At 37.5% G+C, this 24,208-nt stretch overlaps 3 protein-coding genes across 8 annotated transcripts in view; 1 reads left to right on the top strand and 2 right to left on the bottom strand.

The window, feature by feature from the left end:
* ERR (estrogen-related receptor) overlaps positions 1-5,437 on the bottom strand; it is a 68,519-nt gene extending 63,082 nt beyond the window's left edge. Inside the window, exons 1-2 of one of the 4 annotated variants that reach the window (XM_019058273.2) lie at positions 5,181-5,437; positions 4,354-4,622 (exon numbers count right to left, since the gene is read on the bottom strand). In XM_019058273.2, the coding sequence (XP_018913818.1) occupies positions 4,354-4,392 (39 nt within the window). In that variant the 5' untranslated portion in view covers positions 4,393-4,622; positions 5,181-5,437. The remainder of the gene's footprint in view (positions 1-4,353; positions 4,623-5,180) is intronic. The other 3 variants (XM_019058264.2, XM_019058282.2, XM_019058335.2) reach the window with 3 other exon arrangements.
* Positions 1-24,208, top strand: part of LOC109041863 (uncharacterized) — a 33,835-nt gene that overhangs the window by 6,129 nt on the left and 3,498 nt on the right. The window contains exon 1 of one of the 3 annotated variants that reach the window (XM_072301342.1): positions 3,101-3,408. The exons of 1 other annotated variant lie outside the window; for it this stretch is intronic. In XM_072301342.1, the coding sequence (XP_072157443.1) occupies positions 3,392-3,408 (17 nt within the window). In that variant the 5' untranslated portion in view covers positions 3,101-3,391. Of the gene's footprint in view, positions 1-3,100; positions 3,409-23,205; positions 23,880-24,208 lie in introns of those variants that run through there. One more of the 3 variants, XM_019058359.2, reaches the window with a different exon arrangement.
* Positions 9,703-18,008, bottom strand: LOC109041857 (DM4/DM12 domain-containing protein Desiccate). Its single transcript, XM_019058348.2, has 6 exons — positions 17,535-18,008; positions 15,016-15,116; positions 14,176-14,341; positions 13,078-13,240; positions 11,992-12,172; positions 9,703-11,071 (listed from the first exon to the last, which is right to left on the bottom strand). The coding sequence occupies exons 2-6, from the start codon at positions 15,111-15,113 to the stop codon at positions 10,909-10,911; spliced, it is 771 nt and encodes a 256-aa protein (XP_018913893.2). The 5' UTR covers positions 15,114-15,116; positions 17,535-18,008; the 3' UTR covers positions 9,703-10,908.

Below are 24,208 nucleotides of genomic sequence, written 5' to 3'. Positions count from 1 at the left end.
TAAACTAGAACGTCTAAGTGCATCCTTTGGTGTAGTTCTATTCTTGCTGATAACAGCGTCAAGTTAAAAAAAATTACTGCGATGAAAAAATGTTCTTCTCAGAGTACTCGTACTGACCATGATTGTATAATGGAGTGCGCTAAAGCTTGAGTAATCTAAAAGTTAGAGTTCACGGTCTAGAAAAACTTTTTTTCTCACATCCGTCCGAATCGCATCCAACTAGGAATGCGTATTTAGAAAAAAATAAGAAATGGTTAATATCCAAACATTTGGTAACCTCTTTATTTGAACTTCACCAATTTTTAGAGTTCCAACAACCAAAAACGTATCTATTCTGTCTGAGGAACGTAACCTACATGTTTCATAGTACTTTCTAAAAAGTACTATGATACACAAATAATTGAGAACTCCTGATTGTGTCTCTCGACTCCTCGGTGTTGGGACGTGGGAAAATGGACGTATTTCTGCTAAACGGAACTAGGCGCATTGTGACGTGAGCCCTGTTATGCATATATTCTTATGGGTCTCAGGGCTCATATCTTAATGCACATAGTTCCGTTTGACAGAAATACGTTCAATTGTGAGATCATTCAAATTCAGCCAAAGAAGCCTCCAAATTTTCGCCAACCGATACCGTCTGAAAATTTTGATTGTTTCAGGGGGTTTCCGCAGATTGCTTACAAATAACGATTTTTTCCAAAACACCCTTCCCTTTTGAAATTGTCTATGTTTTTCTGGATACTGCGCGTAACACTAAATTCTTTGTCACTGAGGATATCCCTCGTGTTTCTTGTACTGTTTCTCGTTTTCGTCCATGCATAATGCCCTGATGTTCTCTGGTCACTCACATTCAAAAAAGGAAGAGAAAGAAAAATTGAAGAATTTGGAAAAAGGGAGTTTTAAAATATGAAAATCAACTTAATAAATGGGAACGTTAGAAAAAAAAAATGTTCATCCCTGACGATAACTCAAAGCCTCTATAATAGCTCGAATTTGTTTCGTTTACCATCGCATTACGGTTATCAAATTCCAACTGTGCCTGAGTAGTGAGCAGAGAACGATAAAATGGATTACATTTTGCAACAAGGAACCACTAACTTTGGCTCTCCTATACAAGCACATATTTGCATAGGGAAACCAATGGCATGTGTGTCGTTTCTAAAATGGGCCAGAAATAAAGATTCCTATTGGAAATCAAAATATTCGATAAAGGAGGAAGGACACGATGTTGAACTGATCGCGCATGAGCAAAAGCCGAGGGCAACGTTCGGTCGCGAGTGCCTTCAATGCAACGGTTAGGCAAGCCGCGATCCTAACCGGCGGGTATTTTTTTCCTGGAGATTCGAAAGTTTTCTAGTCACCGACTGATTAGCTGGTTAGTCACAAACACGAACTACTGACTACACGCCTTCTTGGTTTTTTCAGTGATCAGGAACTTAAGTCAAAATTTTACGAACTCAATGTTTCATGCGATCACGGAGACAAGTTTTCGAAGGAGAAGTTACTAGGTATGTTCTAAAGGAATTTTCTCAGCTAAAACTTCCTCAGTCAGTATTAAAAACGTTCATTTCCAGCGAAACTTACTTCACGACGAGGAATTGAAGATCAAAAAATTTAATAAAGATACACCAATGCCTACACTCGAAATGCATGAAGGTTAAACATAAGGAAACGATGACGAATGGACCACTAGACAAGGTACGAATTGAAGGATTCTGATAAATGTTTCTTAACCAAAATTTCACGCAAAACACGATTCGCGCAACGAAAATGACTGAAACCAACTCCTAAGGAAGATATTAACGTTTTTATTTCACATTGGTCACGAAGAATTTGAACTGCCCGCTGACAAGAAACTCAAAGCTCTACGTGAGTCAAATCGCGCACTACAACGGTTTCAGCAATCTTCTCAATCGAGCAATGTTCATTTCCACCATGTGTTATTAAAACCATAAGCAATTTACTATAGCTGAGCCAAAGCGTCAAGATTGAGGTTACCAGATTTTTATATCGCAGAGACTGTCATGATAAACGTTTAGCGCGCGATGTGAATCTCGTAGAGCATTGAGTTTTTCATGAGCGGGTGGTTTGAATTCACGCATCAAAATTATTGAATATCTGCGTAAGGAGTTGATTTCGGTAATTTTCGTTGTGCGCATCGTGTTCTACGTGAAATTTTGGTTAAGAAGCATGTATCAGAATGCTGAAATTCGTACCTTGTCTAGTGGTCCATTCTTGTAAATATACACAGCAGCGTATCCAGTAAGAACAGGTAAATAGTTTGAGTTGAGATTACTGCCACCCTCTGAGATCGATAGTAACCCCCACCCCTCCCTCCTTAAATAAGTAAGTGCACATGAGTATTTAAGCTCATCGGAGTTAAGCGAGTGAAAAAGGAAATTCAAAGGTCTAATTAACACCTAAAAACCATAAAAAGTGAAGAAAAGGTCTAATTTATTGACATTTCCCACTAAGAAATGTGTTGAGTGAAATCCTGTAGGAGTCTAGAAAACATTTTTAAAGATGGCCCTCAGACCTTTTTCTCTGGTTTAGGTATTCTGTAACTCCCAGCCCTGGCGGGTAGTAACCATATCTCTCGACAAAATCCTGGATACGCTGCTGAATATGTGGTACGATCCTTCCGTGCTAAGGTAAAACGCAGTATGAACATTCAAGAGTTGCCAAATTTCCCGGATAAAACAGGTACTTTAGAGGAAAATTATGCATAATTTCCCGTGAAATTTTTAGATAATTTAGATTAAATTGTCCGATTCACATATATTCTTGAAAATTAGTATTTTATCTGAAGATTTTGGCAACGGCTGAAGGTTCATACAGGGTTTCACTTGGCACGGCAGAATTGTAATCAATAGAAGCTTAGTTTGAGGGCTGTTGTAAAAAAAAAAAAAAAAAAAAAAAAAAAAATAGGTGAGTGAGGGAGGAATAGAATGCGATTGTAGTAGGTATTAGGCGAGAGAAAAAAAAAAGAACAAATGATAGAGAAAGATTATGAACAGATAATGGATACTTGATACCTAAGAGAGAGAGAGTGGCTGAGCATCAAGAAAATTCATTGATTCATGCTTTTCCTGAAGAGCACTTACTAATATTTTTCAAGGCTTACATTTATTGTTATAAATGAGGTAATGTGAAATGGTATATCTCAGTTATAATCAGCCATTTTTTTTACCGTTAAGCAAGTCCCTGCTTTGACAATCAGCTACTTCACTGTACGCACTTAGGTGCATGATCATCAGATTTGACTTGGCTAGTGGATATGAGAGCTTAAACATTATCACAATGCTAATCCCTACTGATTGTGCATATTGATATGTAATCTTGAAAACAGTGTATCTTGGAGTGCAACGCTTCAGACTTTCCACCTCACATCATGTTCAGAATGGAAAGGTAATACTCATTAAGGTACTCATAATTTCTTAAAAATATATCTATGATTTTTCTTCTCCAGTTAAATACGTCCGGTAAAAATATCACATAAAGAGGTCCAAAAATTTCTCTTCGTAGATTTAGATGGTAAAGAAAATTTTGAAACATCACACTCCAGATAAGTCATTCCGATACTGTCATGGATACTGTTTAAGCTGTGCGTGTTCAGAAATGGTTGCCTACAGTTTAATGATGAAAAATAGAAATATCTACACTACCAACTACTTACTGAATGCCACCTAGGGGTATGATTTACTCTTATTGGAAAAATACCGACTTAGTAAGCCTATTGCTATCCCTTGTGAATCACTATTGAAATCAACTTGTTTAATGGTGGCGTAAGTTAATCGGATTTTTTTAAAAATCGTCATAGACCGCGCAACTCTGGACACGAGATCTATGAAAAGTCTCCCAAGAATTTCACCTACCTAGTTCGGTTTGTCATAAGATGAAAATTCTCCATTTTTGGGGAAACTTGCTTGGTTGTAAATTTACATGCATATAAAAGTAAAGCCTGTCCTTTAAATTTTGAGACGTTAGAATGGGCTGTGATATGCATTGAGACGAAAAAATAATCAACTCTATTCATTCGCACTACTTCAACATAAAACTGTCGAATATTGCGTAAGAGTGATTCTTCGACGGCACCCATTGCGACTTTTCAATTTTCTGTGAGAATTCTATTAATCTATGGGTCTATCTGTGGAACAGAGAAAGTTTCTTTCACATAGGGAACTATTTTACGACCATAATTTTCCCCAAACTGGATACACAAAACCCATTTTCCACAATTTGCAGACAAAACACACCACCATTATGAGCAGGAATCCAAAAGGGAAAACATAGTGAAGCGAAGAGACTTGAAGGGAAAAAGCAAGAGATACAATTTTGGAAAAAATTACTTACATTTCTCGATCTGATTGCTGTCTTTGTTTTTTTCCTCATATTATTCCATGGGCTTAACGGAACTCAACTGATGACAAATAATGATCGTGTCGAACAAATTGCGAAGGAGATTCGTAGAATGGCCATTCTGAATATGAATACAGTTTTGCTTTCGGAAACTAATTGAGAAGAGTATTACTTAAGGTGAAGAGTTTCAATGAATATTCATTCAAAGGCAAGAAGATAGAATAGATTGCTGGAAAAATTGATAAGAGAGGAAATAGCTCACACTGTAAGACGAGAGTAAAAGTATGATGAATTGGCGGAGTGGATCAATTAACGGTTTAAATTTGGATGAGTGAAAATTGAGGGGAAAAGTAATGATTATGTTCACAAACAAGATGAAAATTGCAAAGAAGCTTCCTCGTGATAGATAAAGTAACGTAGACTTAGCCTTAGGGTTCTGAATATTGGCATGGCCAAACCTAACCTCACTTCATCAACACCATGGCTGTGGCAATACCAAACATGGTTCAAAAATAATAGGGATGAACCACAACTTGGAAGGCAAACATTGTGAGTGGATTAATGAGCCTGAATTAATACAAGACTGCAATTTATCGGCGATAAGTGACAGGAATAATTCAGGCATTCAGAAGAGGTAATTTGCATTATTTTGCAACTTATGCGAGATGAAAGATTCAAGGTGAAGTTATTTTAAAATTAACAGCATATAAGACATTCTCTCTTGCTTTCCCAGATCATGAGCACATTGTTGCAAAAAACATAGTTGAATAAGAGAGTTTCCAAGTGTGAAGAACACATTGAATTAAAAAACTTCCACTCACCACATCAGAAACTTCTTAGCAATTACAGGGGAACATGCCAGAATGAAAATTTTATAGGCCATCCACTAAATGCGAACAAGAAGTGAAACAACCCGCACTATAAAGAATTCGTAGGATATTCGAACGGTTTCGACATTGTAACAGAAATTTCCGCAAAAACACACTTGATTCAAGCTGAAATGTTGGAAAATATCACACTTGTAAAATATAAATAGATAAGGGATAAGCTTGATAGCTTAGCTTTGCTTGGAACTTGAATTGAATTGAAATAAACCGATCAGCTGACCGGTATGCAGGGTTGCCGCCTCACCCATACCCCGCCCTGAATTTCATGGACGCCTGCCATAGCTGCCAAATAGCGCTTTTCAGACCGAATTTTTTGTGCCCTTTTTTTTCTTATTACTTCAATCCGTGTTAAATTAACGGAGGGTAATTGCTTTCAAGACCATATCATGATTTTTTTAGGTTTTTAAATTATTTATTTATTTCAGTTCTTTTTTATTTAAGTTTTTTTTTCATCATATAGTTTGTAATTTTTGGTTTTTAAGAATTTTATTTCAAATCTTATATAATTGAAAATCCACTATGTTTTCCCACTTGCCTGATCGATTTTTTCTATAGGTCAAGAACTACGCACATACAGAGGCCTAACCAAAATTTTTTCATGGGATGAGGAAGGAGATGTGTCCAACGTTTACTCATTCAAAGAATGACTTAAAAATTTGTTTTAAAAAAAATAGAAGTTCTAGGCCCCCTAACTCTCCCCCCCCCCCCTCTTCGGCCCATACCACTGACTGCGCATGGCGACAAGTGTTTAAAAACCTAGCAAATTAAAATTGACTGCCGGCCATTCAGAGAGTGCGGCGGGGGTGCAAGGACTGCAAGGTGACGTATTCTGCAGTTAAGTGGCGATTCTTAAAAGTTGGCAACAATATTTTGCCTCCATTTGAATGTATGTTAAACAATCGATTCTTGGTGAAGCAGTTTGCCTCGCCTATACAATCGATACTTTCAATGGATTTAAATGGACGAAAAATAGTGTCACCAACTTGCAAAATCGCCGCTGGTTTTTTTTTGTATTTTTCACTGAAGGCGCATGCTAAAAAATTACAGACTTATAAAGCTGAATTTTCGCTATTTTTACCAAGAAAATGAATCGAACCACAATTGCAAGGATGAAACATGAGCAACGCACTTTTTGATGAAAATCCCTCGAATTTCTCGGTAGGGGCAAAGTATGTTTGTGGGGGGGGGGGGGCGATCCCCCTATTCCGCCCATGGCGCAAATCAGGGGAAATTTCAATGAAATTTTGCCTTTTCTTTAATATCCTCATCTATACACTCCCTACCCTCCTCACCCAAAAAAAAAATTGAATGAATTAAAATTTAACAAATTTAAAATCAATCGAATTAAAATTACCATCCTGCTGGGTGTGAAGCGGTTTCACGAAATGACCATTTGTTGATCATAAGCGTTCACACGCAAAAATGCAGAATAAATCACTTCAACTGCACGACCGTAACACAGAGGAGCTCCGTCTGACGTCATGATTCATATCTAAAATATTGATAGAGTCGATTATCGCCGTGGTTGAGCGAATCTGACCCTCGTTAGAGCGCGAAATCGACGAGGCTCATACTACTTCGTGAGCAGTGGCGTGGCGTGCTTTGCGATATATCGATTGATCTACCATTTGAACCTATGAAAAAGAATCGATAAATAGGGTGTTCGCAGCGAACACCTTGATAATCGATTCTTTACCACAGCTTTAAATGAGGAAATATCGATAATCGATCATTCACGGCACGCCACTGTTCGTGAGTCTGTGACGCTTTCATCCATCTCTCTCACTCACTTTTAGACAAAATTTCACAGGAATAAACTAACAAATTGCCACTTTAGGGTGAATGCACGGCGTGATGCATTCAGATTCAAAATTCTAACAACCAGGAAAATTATTTTGGAAAAATCGAAATGTGAGTCTCCAGATCTGTCACCGCGTGATAAATTTTTCCAAAAACTGTTTTTCGAAACCTTGAATAAGTTCGAACATACTGATTTTTAAGTGACCATTTTCATCGATACATCGGAATCAGTCAAAAATTTGAAATAGGACTTTTGAACTTATTTAAAGGCTTTAAAATTGATCTCTTGTACGACCTTTTCTCAATCATTGGTCTGTGGCTGTCATTTTTAATTAAACCAAAAAATAAAATATAAGTACCTGTACCCATAATGACTGACAAATACAATATTTAAGATTAAGATAGAACAATTTGTATTTGAGATCGCGACGTTGTAAGTTTCCTGATATGGGCACAAATTCACTCAAGTAGGTGCTTTGAGCGAGGCGAATTCGGCGAAAATTTGCGAGAAAGACCGTCTGGACTGTATTCACCTGGGAGGAGGGGAGGGAAAGGGGGGTATGCAGGGTCGCAATTTTTCATGAAAAATAAAATCTTGAACAGAAAAATATGAAAAATATTTTTCGAAATTAAATGCGATATCAAATGAAAGGCGACTGGCTTTTGCTTTTTGGTGTTTTTTAATGTGTGCTGCATGTCCTGTCCCTAAAAATATGCTTTATATTTGTCATATTTTTACAACTTTGTGAAATTTCATGAAATATTTCACGGAAATTTCCAAATTTCACATTTTTCATTTCATCCGTGCAACCCTGGGTATCAGAGTTCCTACGTTCGACGTACCGTGGATTCGCTCGATCTAGCTCACGTACTAAAAAATTCTCCGCGCACGCTTTTGAGTGTTGAAGATGAGGAGCTGTACACTGCACGACGAAGACTGCAAATATGCTTAGTCAATTGGTGTATTGGAAAAATAAAGGATGACTCTTCACTCATTTTTGCACAATACAAACATGCGGACTTCTCTGAATTACTTATAAGTCTCTCTATAGAATGATTCTATCAAACCGTTGCAACAATCCGATCGTGAAAGTCTCACCTCTTAAAAGTTGTTGAGCATTGTCTAAGAGGCAAGAAATGTCATCGTTCGTGGCATTTGTAACAGTTTCCTGCACTTGATGAACCACACCAAAGTGTCAAATATGAGAATTAAACGTCGTTTCCTTCACGAAAGAACGTAACTCCATTTCAATATTGCCAAATTTCATCTCGCAAAAAGCATATCAAACGTGAGAATCTTCGGCATTTCTATTTTAAAATTTCACCGATTTTTGCTAGGATTTCATGCAAAAATCAGAAACTTTTTGGATAAAATATGCACGGATATATTTTTGTTAAAAAAAGTAATTGTTTGAGTCCATTTGACGACCTTGGAATGGAGTTACGTCCCTTCGTCCGGGAGACGACGAAAAGATCCCGAAAATCCCATGCTGAGAAACGGGAAGCATTGGATATTGCGTTGAGGTTAGCGCAAGTTGCATATTTGAATATTTGAAGGCGCTTTCTAAACTTGCATGAATTTAAGCGGAGTTTCGGTTGATTCCCGCTTGTTACGTTACGTTGCGCCACGCGCCAACGTGCGATGGACGTGAGCGCAACTTGCGGATCGTCGCGTCGTGCGTTAAATTCGGAATACTAAGAGAGGGGGGTGAGGTTTCTCCTTCACTAATTTAATCTTCTTTTATTTTGTGCATCTCTTTTTCTTTAGTCAATGGGAAATCTACCGTTTATTTTTATGAATAACAATGACTTATCGCTACAGCTTTTTTAGTGTGTACGATTTTGAGGAGCAAAAAAATTGAACAACTAGATGGAGCATTGAAATGTTTGAATGACTTTACCTGTGTTACTAATCCCAGCAAATAATGGCTCGAAAGTTTTTCTTTTTTCTTCTTCTTTCTTCGTTAACCCTTACATGCCCAGGCCGGACCATATTGACCCGAGGCCCGTCAAAAGCACGAGGCCTGCAGGTTGTATGGTGCCAGTACGTACCAGCTTTAGGTCAAGGTATGCAGATGGATCATTATAAAAATAATCAGGCATAAGATTGAAAAAAGAAGAAGAAGAAAATCGTGTATCAGGGGATTTGTTTTAACAACTACTCCAAAAAATCCCAAACTAGGTTAAATTGATCCTACTGTTTTTACCGGAAAAATTCTGGTGCCGGTGCATACGAGCTTTAGACATTGGTCTACAAATACATTCTACTGAAAAAATTAGTCATCAAATCGGAAAAAAAGGAGAACAAATCGAGTGTAAACACAGCCGAAGATATACACACAGTCGTATTCGGGCCTCATTTTTTAACTTTCCTCCCAAATCTGAACGACACCTTGTCGGCAGCATAGAGCGGATCATTGCAAATTCATGCCTCGCGCCATCGTACCTTCAATTTTGCAGATGCAACACGGACATCCATCAAGCACGAATAGTCGTATCACTGCGCCGTCATCGGCGAGCATCTTTTCCCCTGCTCTATTACCATGCTGTGTTGGTTACGTTTGTTTATTTGTAAGGTCTTATTTCTGAGGCCGAGTTTTAAAGACCAAGGAGCGAGACTCAAAAGAACCAGCAACTAATTAAATGAATAACACGCTTTATGGAATTATTATTTATTTGTTTTCTCTTTACATAGTCATTTATTGAAAACGAGTCTGAACGAAATCGTAAAAACTACGAAGTTTGCTTAGACAAAACTGTAAAAATATCGTTGGAGTTACCTACTTCAAAATTCATGAAAAGTATTAAAATACCTACTAACCTCAACACATAATTTATTTACACATTTTTAATATTCGCGCGATTGCCTTAATGCGATGAAATATACCTACTTTAAAAGCCTTTTGTAAATATATTAATTAACTATGTCCATTCCATTTTTTTAATTTTTACTGGTGCATACTGTGTGCTATTTTTCTTTCCCCGACTCGTACAAAAATCGTACTTCTATATATTTTTAGAATAAATACTGAGATCGCACTGTAAGTTTCATATTGATGGCGAAAGTAGAAAAATATCATATTAATATTTAGTGTTTTAATTACATTGTTGCACAAGATTTTTAAAATGTATTATGAAAATAATGTAGGAGAAAAAAAAATATCACGTGACATTTCTCGGAAAATTTATAGAGAGTCTTCCTTCAAAAGAAGTAGGCAACATAACAGAAAATCTGAAATATTATAGAGGAAAATATTTTATTTTTTAATCTGAAATATTATAGAGGGACATATTTTTTTTTTCTAGTTTCACCATCGATACACGTACCGAGTCCCTGAGGTCATTCCTGATATCACCCTCCTTCCTCTTAATATTAAATGAAAGTGTCTGGTTTGATTCTATCTCCTTTAAATGAGCATTGGCACAAAAAGTCTGGAAACTTTCGTACGTTGTCAAATTTCCCTAAATAAAATTTTTAATTTTGAAAATGTCATTATAATGGTTCCATCAATTTGTCCGGTGAGTTGAGAAAATTTGGATCAAATTCTCTGAAAATTTTAAAGAAAAAAAGTTCCTAGTTTTACAGAAAATTCGTGTTTTATTAGAGAACATTTGACAACATCCGCAAATTCATAAGGCGTTATTTCTTATGAACATTTGATCTAATGTGTTAGAATGTAGTTATTCCAGCCTCTTTGTACTGGTGATGATTACAACCGACGCCAAATAAGTAAAAACACTTTTAAAGTTTGACAGAAAAATCAACATCTCAATTTTTGCATTTCGTGCCGAGACGAAACTGAAGATGGCAGATTTTCTATCGATCTTGAACAGTGTTCAAACTTATTTGGCGTGGACTCTATCAGACCGCATTAGTAGCCATCAAATGCTTTAAACTAGCAAATATATTTTGTCTCGAGAATGGGCAGCCTGGGTACATTAGATTACAATCTGCTCCAGCTTTTCCCTCGTCTGCCGCTCTCTTGAATTTTGATCCTTCGATTAGGAAGTTGACAAGTCCGCTACTGTAAATAAATGAAAAAAACATTCTTAGCAAGTTTGTACAATTACACAGGAAAACAAACTGGCCGTGGAAGCCGTACTTACAGGTTACATAGACATAGTTACCGTCCGCGTTTCGGGCTCAAAGGCCAAAAGAGCCGGGCGTAGCACCCGGAGTAATCGAAGTTACGGCTCCACCACCCGGAACGTAAGGTACGTTTATAAAGCCCGTAACTTTTATTTCAGTGTATTTTTCTCCAAAAGATATTCCTTTTGATGAGAAACATGCGGAGGGCGGGCGTAGCTAGGAAATTTCTCGGGGGGGGGGGGGGGGGGCATGGGACCACCTCTCGTGGTGAAGAGAGCCGGGGGGGGGGGGGTGAGGAATGGAGGATTCCGTTTTTCTGGGGGAGGCCACGAGATTTCTGGGGGGGGGGGGGGGCAGGACTCCTCTAGCTACGCCTATGAACATGCGAATCACTGCGGATGATTCACATAGTATTTCTCACTTTGTTGATAAGTACGAATTTTGACCATGCTATGATCATTTTCAAATGTACATACAACCTCAGAAAAAGTACTTCACCTCAATGCACTGTTTACACTTATTTATAAAATTACTGAAATGGATAAAATGTGCTGAAAACTAAAGTGGATATGAATATGCGCATGATTAAGTTGAGATCGTAATACATCAAAGGGTCAAAATAAGTTAAATCTTTTCCCTTCTATTTTTCCATTTTGATTTTCCCCTCTGCGTCTTGTCTCGGGAAGATTACATTTACATAGCGTATTTAATTTAAGTATTTAAAAAAATGAAGGCCTCTCTTAAATTTTTGGTGTTAAAAAAATATGTTTTCCTTCATTTTGAGGAAAAAGCCTCCCTTGAAGTCCACGCAAAAGCACCACTAAATTTAAGAAATATGGAAAATTAAAATCTTACTTTAGAGCCATTTTGAGCATAGGAGATCCATTGTCGGCTTTGCCTTGCGGTGTTGAGAGAGGTTGGAAGTATGAGCAGACGGCCTTCTGCATACAGGCAGAGGAATCGATGTTGTAATTTGACAAAGTTTCGTCCATTTTTGCCATCATGTCCATGATTCCAGCTGCATCCACTGGTTCACCTGAAGATTAGCGCGAACAAATTCAGAGAAATTCAATTTGTCTCGGATAATGCGAGTCAAAAAAGTACCCTAAAATTCCCCTTAAATACAATCTGATCCGTACGATTGCAAAAACGGTCGTAATGTGTCAAACGATTGGAGATGAAAACGCCTTCTAAGTTCGGATACAACTATACCTGCTCAAGAGATGTCTGTGTTGCATGCATTCAATATGAAGGCACTCTTGCTTTCCTCTATTCCACTTGCACTGACAAATAATCCTTAGAGCATGGAAACTTGAGATATAATGTTAGTTTGTTCGTCCAGATGAGGAATTAGAGGGATTTTACACACGACCAGCCTGGGCGGAAAAGATCGGACTTCTTTTTCGCCATTTCTAGGTTTAATTTCGACAAAAATTAAAAAATCTAACAATATTTTTTTTTTTTTTTTTTTAGCAAGAATCATATTTTAATTTTTGTATTTATTGTCTTACGTTTAATAAACGACACTGCCATGGTTTGAAAGGAGCAACAATTTCTCACGAATACTGAGATGAAAGGCCCGGATTTTAACCGAGATCCGAGCGTGGCGCCAAGATCTGTGGCTCATTGCACCAGCCAACCTTCTCTTTCGTGCGAAATTAAGAAGCATATATTTCTGAACTTTTCTCGGAGAGGAAGTAATATTAACATAAATGCTTGGAAAACTATTCATTCCTATTGCACTTCTTTTGCGGGAAAATTCTGTAATTTTTTTACTATTTAAACAATTAACCATGCTGTATTTGTGAGGACTTTAAAACATTTATTAGCATCTGAATTCTACCCACTCTCAGATTTGAACTGCCACCGCAAACTTTGAATTTAATCATTACCTTTCATGCGCTTTGTAAGAAACATATTTCACTTATGAATTCATGTTACCTCGACCATAGGCATGACTAGCATAAGCGCTAATTCCTGTTGCGAAGAGGGCTAGAATTTTCGGAATAATAATAATGGCACCAAGTCCAACGATCGCACCCAGGACTAAGACTCCGATGTCCAATCGCACTGGACTGTATAGACCAGGGGCACCGGAATATCCCTGAAAGTTTAAATAAAAAAAGTTTAAAGTTAAAAAATTCATAAAATCACAAATTTTTAAACCGAAATTGACGATCCGCCGGCATTTTTTTTTGCAGTCACCACTTGCCCGCGATCACGTTTGCCACGAGTTAGTTGTAGGAGAAATCTAGCTCAAATAAACATACAATCCCACAAAGTGTGAACACGACTTCCTCGCACACGACTTCAGCCGTTTTAAAGCGGTCGTTTCTACTATTTCCCGGATAAAAAGAGTACGAGGAACTTTTACAACAATGTGCGAGAATGTTTATTTAAGTAGGATTTTCTTACATCTCTCCTTCTGGACAAATCAAAGTGTCAGCAATTGCAAAAAAAATACCCACAAAGCGGTAAAAATTTGATAATGCGCTATGTGGACTGTGGAAATTGTAAACTTTAGGTAGATGTTAAACATTTTCGATGGACTCAGCGTGGTTTTGTGTGGTTTTATCTACAAAAAGTTAACGCAGTTCGCTAATTTGATGGTCAAAGTGCAAAAAGGTCCAGTTACACGATCAAATTGAGCCATCAAATTGGGCCTCTCATTGGTCGCATCCTCACCTCAGGTCTTTTCCCACCAATCAGAGCTTCAGTTTGATGGCTCAATTTGATCGTGTAACTGGACCTAAACCGCGTGCCTCCGTTAGCAACGTTGCAGAGTTCCTGTCATATTTCAGTTTTTCCTCAGAAAACTAGTCAACGTAATTTTTTGAGGACTTCCTTGGTTTTACTTCTTTGTTGGAAGAATATTCTGCGTGAATTTCAAGCTACGAAGTTAAGTTAGTTCTCTTCGAAAAAATACATAGTAACGTAAACTTGTGGACACTGCAATGCAGGTACATAGTTTCGCACATTGGCCATCGCTTTTAATGTTGAAAAAGTTTTCCGAAAAAAATTACTTTGAAATAAACTTACAGAACCATAATCGAGACCGCTTGCAGAGCTGCCGTAACCTGAATTGTTAATGTACCCGACCCTCGGCTCTTGCTGCTTCTCACTATTAGGCGATGAGTCTGTGACAGTATTTGTGTCTCGATTCACTTCATTCGAGAAATATTTCACCGGGCTTGGCAAAAATTCCCTGGACAAAGGAAAAATGACAACTGTTTTGTCAAAGCAATTCCGAAATCGCATATACTGGATTTTAAAGATAGCTTAAGATGTCTAAAACATTCAGTATTTAAATCAGAATTCAATACTTGTGCTGTCTTGAAATTTGACGGAATAAAAGTAATGACCCTAAAATGATGGGGTTATCTCAGAATAATTAATCTCATTTGCTACCTGTTTACTCCGATGGAAAATTCTGACAAAGTATTACAATTCAGTGGCGTGGTTTACTTTGGAATGTATTGGTTGATCTGTCATGTAAGCCTATAAAAAAGGATCGTTAGACAGGATGTTCGCAAAGAACACATTTTATTTATTTATTTATTTTTTAAAGAAATGTTATTTAAGTATAACGTAACTACTACAAGAAGAACACCTTAATGATCGATTCTTTACCATAGCTTCAAATGGAGAAATATCGATAATCAGTCATTCATGCCTCGCAACTGTTACAATGATCAAGCGTTTTAATTAGAGTGTAATCAAAAATGAAATGAAACATATTCATAAAATGAATGCTATCGAGGACTCTCAATGTTTACTTCCTTCTTTTACGTTGGTGGTATTTACAAGTGGTACTTGCAAAGGAATAACCTCGTCAAAATGATAAGTAGGAGGTAAATGTACATTTATAAGGTTACTTACTTCGGTGGTAACTCTATGTGTTCTGGCAATGCTCCGTAAATCGCTGATATTCGTAGGAGGAGTGATAGGAGTAAAAAATTATCTACCAAGAATCCCATCGTCTGAAACATTCAAATATAATTTTTTTTAAAAAATATATTTTTCTCTCACGTATCCAGGGGGAAAAATGACCTCTCGTTAAATTTTATGTCATGTGATGTGATATGATGTGTGCGAGGGCATGACAATAGTCTCAAAACCGTCTGTCAGATTTTTTAAATCCAGGGGAGTGTGAACAACGAGTTTTTTTTTGCTAAAAACTGATGACCATGAAAACTACTAAATCTATATTCAAAGATTTCGAGAGGTCTGTTGTAGACTGGGGTTTTGACACACTGCGGCGGTGCTGAAGCTCTCAAAGCAGATGGGGCACTAGACATGCTAGGGATGTCGATACTTATCCGATACTTGCAAAGTATCGATACTTTCGATCGATACTTAACGATACTCGGCATCGATACTCCACGATATCGATACCATGCAGTATCGATGCCAAGACCCCAGTATCGACGGTATCGATACTTAATCTGATTTGGTCACGAAGAAGGCCTCTTTTTCTTTTTTAAAAAATTCTCTCCCCACTATTTCACCTTTATGATGCACTGTGACAAACGACGGAATAATCAAGTTTCTCAAGATGATTATACTTCAATAAAAATGGTAAAAGCTCAGTTCGATAACTGTAGTTAAGGGCTCAAAATAGTTGACTAAGGACGCGAACAGGGCTTTTTCGAGAGAGGCGTAAATCTGGCGGAATTTAACGGCCGACAGACACATGCACACTCAGAATCACGGCATAATTCAGAAATAGTATCGATGGTATCGATACCTCATAAGTATCGATACTTCAGCTCGATGATCGATACCGGTATCGATGCTTAGAGTCGATACCAGTATCGATACCGAGTATCGATACTTCCCTGAGTATCGACATCCCTAGGACATGCCATAGACAAGTTTAATTTTTAATTTTAGGGTTCCACTTTATTCTTACCAGCGAGGCCCCAAGGGGTTGCGGTATCATCAGATTCGGATTCCTTAGGGTCAATGGACCACTAGACAAGGTACGAATTTCAGCATTCTGCTACATGCTTCTCTACCAAAATTTTACGTAAAACACGCTGCGCACAACGAAAACTACCGAAATCAACTCCTTACGAAGATATTTAATGATTCCTGATGCATGAATTCAAACCACCCGCTCATGAAAACTCGATGCTCTACGTGCTTCACATCGCGTGCTAAACGTTATCATGAAAGTCTCTGCGATACGAAAATCTGGCAACCTTAATCTTGACGCTTTGGCTCAGCTATAGTAAATTGCTTATAGTTTGAACGACACAGGGTGGGAAATGAACATTGCTCGATCGAGAAGCTTGCTGAAACCGTCGTAGTGCGCAATTTGACTCATGTATAGGGCTTTGAGTTTCTTGTGAGCGGGCAGTTCAAATTTCTCGTAACCAATGTGAAATAAAACCTTTAGTATTTTTGTTAGGAGTTGGTTTCAATCATTTTCATTGCGCAAATTGTGATCTTCATGAAATTTTGGTCAATGAACATGTTTCTGATTGCCTAAATTCGTACCTTGTCTATTGGTCCATTACCTACTAAAATACTTTTTTCGGGCCTCCTTTTCAATTTAGTGATTTAGTGTTTTACCGAGGAGGATCCTATCCTCTAAATTCTGTGCTAAGTCAATATTTCGAACCGCACTAGGCCGATCTTGGGCCCTTTGGATATTGAAATAGTTTAAAACTTCCTGCACTTTTTGATTCTGATTTTATAATTTTGACGGAGATCCCGATTTTCTAAGTTAGGACCTCCCTTTCAGCCCCTGAGGAAATTCGGGGAGCTACAAGATAAAGAAGTTCATAACCTAGAAAAAAAAAAACCTGTCACTTTAGGTCTGGACCCCCACTCTGTATATCTCACTTAAGGGATTTGATAACTGGCTGTATCAAATCATAGGTACAGTTTGCGACGTTGCAGACTTCTTGTCATATCTCATTTTTTAAATGGAAACTACTCAACATTAATTGGACTGCATTTTGCAATTTGGAAAAACACTTATGTGCACAGGGAAACTAATGGCATATACGTTGTTTTTAAACCGGGCTAGAATCTATAGGTCCAAATTGCAAAATGTAGTCCAATTCTCAATAACCTCCGTAATTTTTCTTCTTTAGCACGAAGCAAATTCTAAAAACAATTTCAAGGAACGAAGTTGATTTGTTCTAAAAAATAAAATAAAATGCAGAACGGAGATTTTTAACATTTCCAAACTAGATAGATGGTTTGGGAGTTTTACCGCCAAGATAGACCATCTATTGTCACAAACAATAACAAAAATTCATGGGAGGCTGATTTTGGTCTAAATAGAACCTTTTTATTTCAATTAGATGATGCTAAGATCTATTTTTTACCCTACCTAGACCTTTAAAGTTAAACACGTCCATCCAGTTTACAATCAAGATACTCACCAATTAAAATATCCCAACTGTGAAGAACATAAACTTTGAGTAAACACGATTAAATTTTTATGGTATGTCTCAAGTAAACATTAGACGCACCATCACTATTTCACAAGACCGAGTAAACGACACTTATCGGAGGAAAATGCGCTTGCTACACTATAAACTGAGAAAACCCGTGAAAAATACCAAAAGACGCACAAAAAAATCGACCACTTTCTGTTGCGCGAGATGTACCTAACTGCTCTCGGCAGAGCCCAATGTATCAAATAAGGGTCCCAGATATAAGTGCATCACTTATAACTCGGATTAACAATAGACTAATTTGCCCCTACTTTTGCGTCAAAACTCGCAGAAAAACGCTGGTCAAAAACGCAGGAGCTCCTATGGCGTCCCGTTAATTGCTGCAGAATGGATAATGAACGAGTTACGCGGCTCGCTTTGTTCGAGTCCTACCATTGTCTCCTCCCGCGGGACAATGTCTCTGTACCAGACGTTACGAGATCATCTTGAATAGCTTGCGCAATGTGTTTAATTTTTGTGGCTATTCGTATCATCTTTTTCGGTTGTGTAACAGGCGAGGAACGCAGAGCTATGAGGGGGTGCCGCCGAGCGTGACACATGTAAGTCACCAACCTTCTTCTCGATTAATTAATTGCACAATCTCAAAAGACCACTGTCTGCAGGACGGAACTGTATTATTGACTTCGGGTTTCGGTATGGCATGGTCAGCTTGAAGGGGTTACAATGCTGTTGTAGCCACTGCACATGTGGGGCTGTCGCAAGGTCTTGGGATTTGTTTTGTGTGACGCTGAACGGTGCTGTTGACTTCTGCTTTCGGCTCCATGGTCAGCTTAAGAGGATCACAGTTGAGTCGGTTTCTGGTGGAAAGACTTAAGTCCAAAGAATTAAATATTTCAGGCTGATTTTTTAAATTGATAGACAAAGCTCTAGACAAAGTAGATAAAAGGGATATGGAGGAATCCTGTTGGTGGAAGCTGGTGGTTGTTATAGACAAAGGAAATAGTAAATAAGTATAATAAGTAATAAGTATATAATAGGTAATAGTGGGTGATAGACTAACCAGTAAAGGTGAAAATAGTGGACTAACTGAAGGGTCTCTCGTGGGTTGCCGTTTATTAGTCTATTACCTCCCTCCTTTGTCCATCGCAACCACCCGCTTCCACCCATTGGATCCCTTTATATCATTTTTGTCATATTTGTCTATAACTTTGTCTACCAATTTCAACGATCAGCCTACTGATTATTGATATTGATAGACAAAGTGATAGAGACAGACGACACGCTGAAAATAAAGCTATTCTACTGGTAGAAACGGATGGTTGCAACGAACAAAGGAGGTGACTAATAGACAAACCAACGGCAACCCACGAGAGACTCCATAGTTGGTCCATCATTTACCCCCTGCTTAGTCTACGGGAGCCACCCATTTCAACCAATAGGATCACTCCCTATGTCTTCTATGTCTATAGCTTTGTCTATCAATTTCAACAATCAGCCCGCTGAAGAGGCATAAAACTGATTTAGTAGGATTAATAAGAATATTCTGGATTGCTTAAAAGAGGGCGGACCAACATCTGTTAGAAGATTCTGAAATAATTTTTCAGGGGAGTTTTTAGTACCTTTCTGAGCTAATTTCAACTGTAGGACTTCCGCCTTTTTTCAAGAATATAAAGGGCTCCTATCTCAATTTCTAAGTGTGCCTGTTTCACATATAAATCTATGCTATCTGAGGCTCATACGAGAGTCAAGATACGCCTTCGAGCCAGAGGATCGACAATTTAGAGGCACTGTTTTATTCCACCCAATCAATGAAACAAATTCAAGAATCGTGCATGTATCCCTCAAAAAACAGGAAGTGCAAAAAAAAGAACTAAAATAATGAGCTTGTGCCCTTTTATCATGAAACCGGTTCAATTTTTTGGTGGCCACTACACAAGTGAAGCTGTTGTAGGGTTTTGAAAATTAAACTGAGAATTGCTTTAAAACGTCGTGTTTTCACACGTCACAAAGCCATGGTGGAAGAAAAGCATCCGAAATGGCATCGTTGCAGATTTCTATCAAGTTTGTTCTTTCCAACAAAAATGAGGAAACATTATTTTTCCCAATTATTGCAGATTTTTCCTCAGTTATAATATGAAAGATGCTTCAATTACTGTTACAGTTTTATCTACAGTCGAGATGTCCCCTTCTAGAATATTGCACCAGGGTTGCAAATTTAATTAGGTCCATGAACTGTACTGAGCATGGCGCAAAATTCCAAAAACGACTTTAAGATTACTTGCTAAGCAGATACCTTTGACAAAAGGTGGTGGATACGGGATCTCAAGCGAACTTCTGAAAATTGTCATCAAGATTCACTTTCTTTGACTTTCTAATTCCAGGTAAGCGAAGGAAATGGAGTCATTGATTCCTTTTCCATGCAGATATCTGATTTGGTTACCTGGATAAGGAATCGAGAAATGCAAAAACTTGGCATTAGGACGGATCCTCTAAATTTTTAGAGATGATTAGATTTTCAGCCGTGACACAAGAGTTTCCCAAAATTCAGTCGCGTTGAAAGCAATCTTATCAATGCTCGTTCAGTACAAATCGATACAATTTTTAAAGCTTCGACAATTATTTTAATGAGCTGAATTGTACCAGAATTTTTTTCGCTTTTTCTTTTTCGAAAAAAATCTAATAGTTTACTAGTTCCGCAAAACCTGCTAAAATCAAAGAACGCGTGTCAAGTGAGTTGGTGGAATGAAGCTCCTCTGCAAAATACACATATTTAAGAAGAAGGCTGCCATTTGAGGGGGGTATGTAAGAGGGGACTGCTTTGAAGTCAGAAAGCGGTGAATAATCCTGCGCAACACTCGCTTAAACATGCAAATGAGGCTTGCATCCTCTGAAAACTGCAACTGCACGCAGCTCCTTGTTTTCTTTGCACCGCGGTAAACGCGTGAGAGCGTTTAACCCAATGTTGTTTATCGAAAGGATTCTGTCATATGAAAAGTAGTTACTAAAGACATTGAAAAAATTAACAACTGGGGCATATTTTGCCGGAATCATCATGATTTTTTCTTTGCGTAGACTCGTTTAAAAACCCTATTTTGATTATGAAAGTACAGGGGGCCAGCCAAGGGGCTGCGCCCCCTGGACCCCCGATCACTCGCTACGCGAGTGACATTTGGCTCACCCCGCGAGCCATTTTTCTCAGTGATCGGACATTTGATCACTAGGATGTATACATTTTGGAGACTCTGGAAGCAAAAATGATTTCGTCACAGAACCTTGTTGCCGGAGCGTGCCATCATTGGCACATTGGGGAAAGTCTGAATCCTTCGAAGTTTATATTAATGATGATAAAAACATCTTTGTATTTTCTGATGTTCTAAACTGTTTCCCAGTTGTTCCAAAAATGTTCACAGATTTTAATATTGTATCTGAGTGTTACATTCGAGGGTGCGATCAGAAGTTTTCCATGGGGAAGGATGGGGGTGGTGGGCAGTCAAAAATTTCTCATGAGAGAGGACCGAATGTAAAAAATCCCTGGAAATCACAAAAAATTACATTTTTGTGGAAAATGTCCCTGTCTAGGGGGAGAGGTCTAGACCCCTGGCTGTACTTTCCCTGCCACGGCACTTAAACTTTAAAAATATAAAGCAATAGCGTTTAATCAATGTCTTTAGTATGATATCAATATGAGTTAAAATTTTCCAACGGATACCGATTTGTTATTTCCGACTTCAGCCGGTTACGTGACCTGATTTAGACCATTTTTTTTTATCAGCAGGTGTGGGGTTTATTGTTTTAATGCGTGACCTGGAGCTTACTTTTTGTTTTTCAGAATTTTCTTACATTTGAGGAGAATGTTCCGTGTCGCTTTTGAACCACCGCTTGACGAAATAACCCCTGTTGTACTCTTTCATAAAAACATAAGTAAATAAAAGAAATGAAAGAATCACTAGGGGCTTATGGGGCTGCTTCGCAGCCCCTTATTTTTCCTGTACACTTTTCACTTTCACATGTTTTTTTTTTTTTTTTATTTATTTTCATTTAATTTTCTGTTTTGTCTTTGAATCGGGTCTAATTATTTCTTTGAGAGAATAAATGCAACAAATGTTTTCAAAAATTGTAATTTTATTTAGTAAACTTTAAACTAAAATTTTGTTTTAATCTTCATACAATAGAAAATCCTCTCTCTGCTGCTTTTGAAATGTAATTTTTCAATTTTTTTGTCGTTTGTTAATTGTCAGTGGTGTTTTTTTGGTGTTTAGACTCTCCGCCCCGTTTCCCATTCCACAATTGCGCTACTTAATAATTTTTCTTTTTTCTTACCCCGTTGCCCTTTGAGTCTTTAATTTTTGCTGTTCTTTTTTTCATGGTTCCATGGTTTCATGGTCCGGAATGCAGCTGCATTCCGGATGCGTTAAGGGGTGGGAAGGAGGGAGGGACGGACTGAGAAACTGAAAAAAGTACGTTACGTAACGGTAAATATTAAATAAACTTACCTATATATGGATCCTTGAACTTTAAAGCAATAAGGTCCATCACCCGGAATATCAATTCGATTTGCAGAGAAAGAGGCAAAAGCAACAGCACTATTATAATTTCTGATATGCTTTATGAAATTTGGAGAATATAAAAATAATGATTTCAAATCGGTATTTGTCCGAATACTCGGTAAAGAAATTAAGCCATTTTGGCAGCAGTTATTAAAATGACCATTGGACATTTCACCCTGAAAATGGCGAGCATCACAATGATGACAAATTATATTCATTGAACCGACTGAAAATTTGGTAACAAAATTTTCATCAAAGTTCTGATCATCAATTTTATACTTCCGAAATGAAGAAATGAAACTTTGATTTTCTATACTAATAACAGAGTTAAGTTCTTGCTTCACTAAACGAACATGCGAAGAATTCTGGAAAACGCGACCACGTTTTGGAGGACGACCGCCTCGGTCATTGAAAATTTCACTCATAACAACTGTTAAATTTAAAATTAAAATTAGTAAAAATTATTATTATTTTAACAAAATCATAACTGAAAAGTTCAATTTTTAAATTTAAAAAAATAAATCAGAAGAAAAAGGATAAAATGAAAATGGAAATTAATAATAAACATATTTATACACATTGAAAAGAAACAGCGTGAAAAGTTAAATGAGAAAAAAAACTTGGAGGTTATTGCCTTAATGAGGAAAAATTGGCAATAGGAAAAAGATGGAACCAATCATGAAAAACCGTAAAAAAAAAAAAAAAAAAACGCGGGAAAAGAAAAATGTAAGTTGATGGCAGTTGAGTGTTGGAAGTAACCTCACTTAATGATGATTGTTGAATGAAAACAGCTGATAAAAAGACAGCAAACAGTAAAGTAAGATGCGTAGCAACAAAACTTTTCCGAAAAACAAAAAACAAAAAACCCCCACTTCCCCTCATCCAATTTATGAGTTTTTAGGGATTTAAAAATCGGGGACGAACCCCAGAAAATAATTTATAGTTTTCCCGAAGCATTGAGAACAACACCTTTCAAATGAACCAACGCCCCTCGCAATTAGTACAGTGGTTGATTCACAATTTCATTCTATTTTTCAAATTAAATATTAAGATATTTTTTCCTTGAAAAAGACGTTTTTTTGGTGTAAGATGTCTTATTTTTTCAATGTTCAGCACCATACGCTTCGAAAATATATCTCCAACAAGGAACAATCTATTGTTGCATAAGTGATGCAAGTTCGACGTTTTTTTTTTCACTGACCGGCCGGCGCGGCGATGCGATTCAACGATAATCCTTACTTTCATTTTCAAAGCAACGGCAGCAGAACGATCGACGGTCATTAAGTTGACAATGGTTGAAATCTTTCGTTCGAAGGCAAATTAGACCACTCAATCATTTCAGCCAAGATTGCAGGCAGATTGTATAACGGAATAAATACATTTCCCGTTCCGGAGTATCCGTATTCCTTGCATCGAACTAAGCCTGGACACTGCTTCTGTCTCAAAACTACTTCCCCAGTGGTGATTATTCATAAGTTAGCAATTAATTTGAGTTCCGTTTTGCATACACTTACTTTTTTTGTCGTTCAATTTTGTCGTGGTATTCGCTCCTATTTCAAATCGATTTAATTATATTCTTTTTCATTATTTGCTTCCAAAGTTCTAAAATGATCGGTGCTGATCTTCTTATTTTAGTGTGACCTAAATAATACGCCAATAAACTGTTAATTTACAATATTTGTGGTAGAATGCACTTCAAAATCGTGTTCATGGTGATAGTAATAAATACTGCGTGTGCTATTGGTTCTGACTTGAATTTTAACATCACTACGGCAGCTGCGAGGTAAGTTCTCCATCATGGAGCAAAATTTCAACTTAAAGGTTAAAAATCGCGATTTTGTTGCCACTTTGTGGTGGCAAAAATATAAACGCCGATATTTTTAAGATTATAACATTGAAAAATTTTAGCTCTATGAAAGATTTCATCAAGATAAAATCGTTAATTTTCCGAATGTTCACTCCAATCCATCCTGTCTTTCTTTTCTAGAAAACACTGCTAAAAATCGGAATAAGGAGACTGAAAAAAAATTCTCGGTGTTTTTACCAAAGTCCGTTCGTACCTTTACCATCTCACTTTTTTACCAATTATTGGTAATTTTACCAAGATAGGCT

This window comes from Bemisia tabaci, chromosome 6, assembly GCF_918797505.1.
Source record: "Bemisia tabaci chromosome 6, PGI_BMITA_v3".
Taxonomy (NCBI): Eukaryota; Metazoa; Arthropoda; class Insecta; order Hemiptera; family Aleyrodidae; genus Bemisia; species Bemisia tabaci.
Note: the sequence above shows the minus strand (reverse complement) of the source record. Positions and strands in the feature narration are given on the sequence as shown.

What these genes read in the sequence shown, in the direction of transcription:
- LOC109041857 (XM_019058348.2), bottom strand. Translation starts at nt 15,113, where the DNA reads ATGGGATTCTTGGTAGATAATTTTTTACTCCTATCACTCCTCCTACGA. An exon ending in TAGTCATGCCTATGGTCGAG is followed by an intron (nt 12,173 to 13,077) that starts GTAACATGAATT and finishes GCTAATCTTCAG; the next exon opens with GTGAACCAGTGGATGCAGCT. An exon ending in ATGCTCAAAATGGCTCTAAA is followed by an intron (nt 11,072 to 11,991) that starts GTAAGATTTTAA and finishes ATTTATTTACAG; the next exon opens with TAGCGGACTTGTCAACTTCC.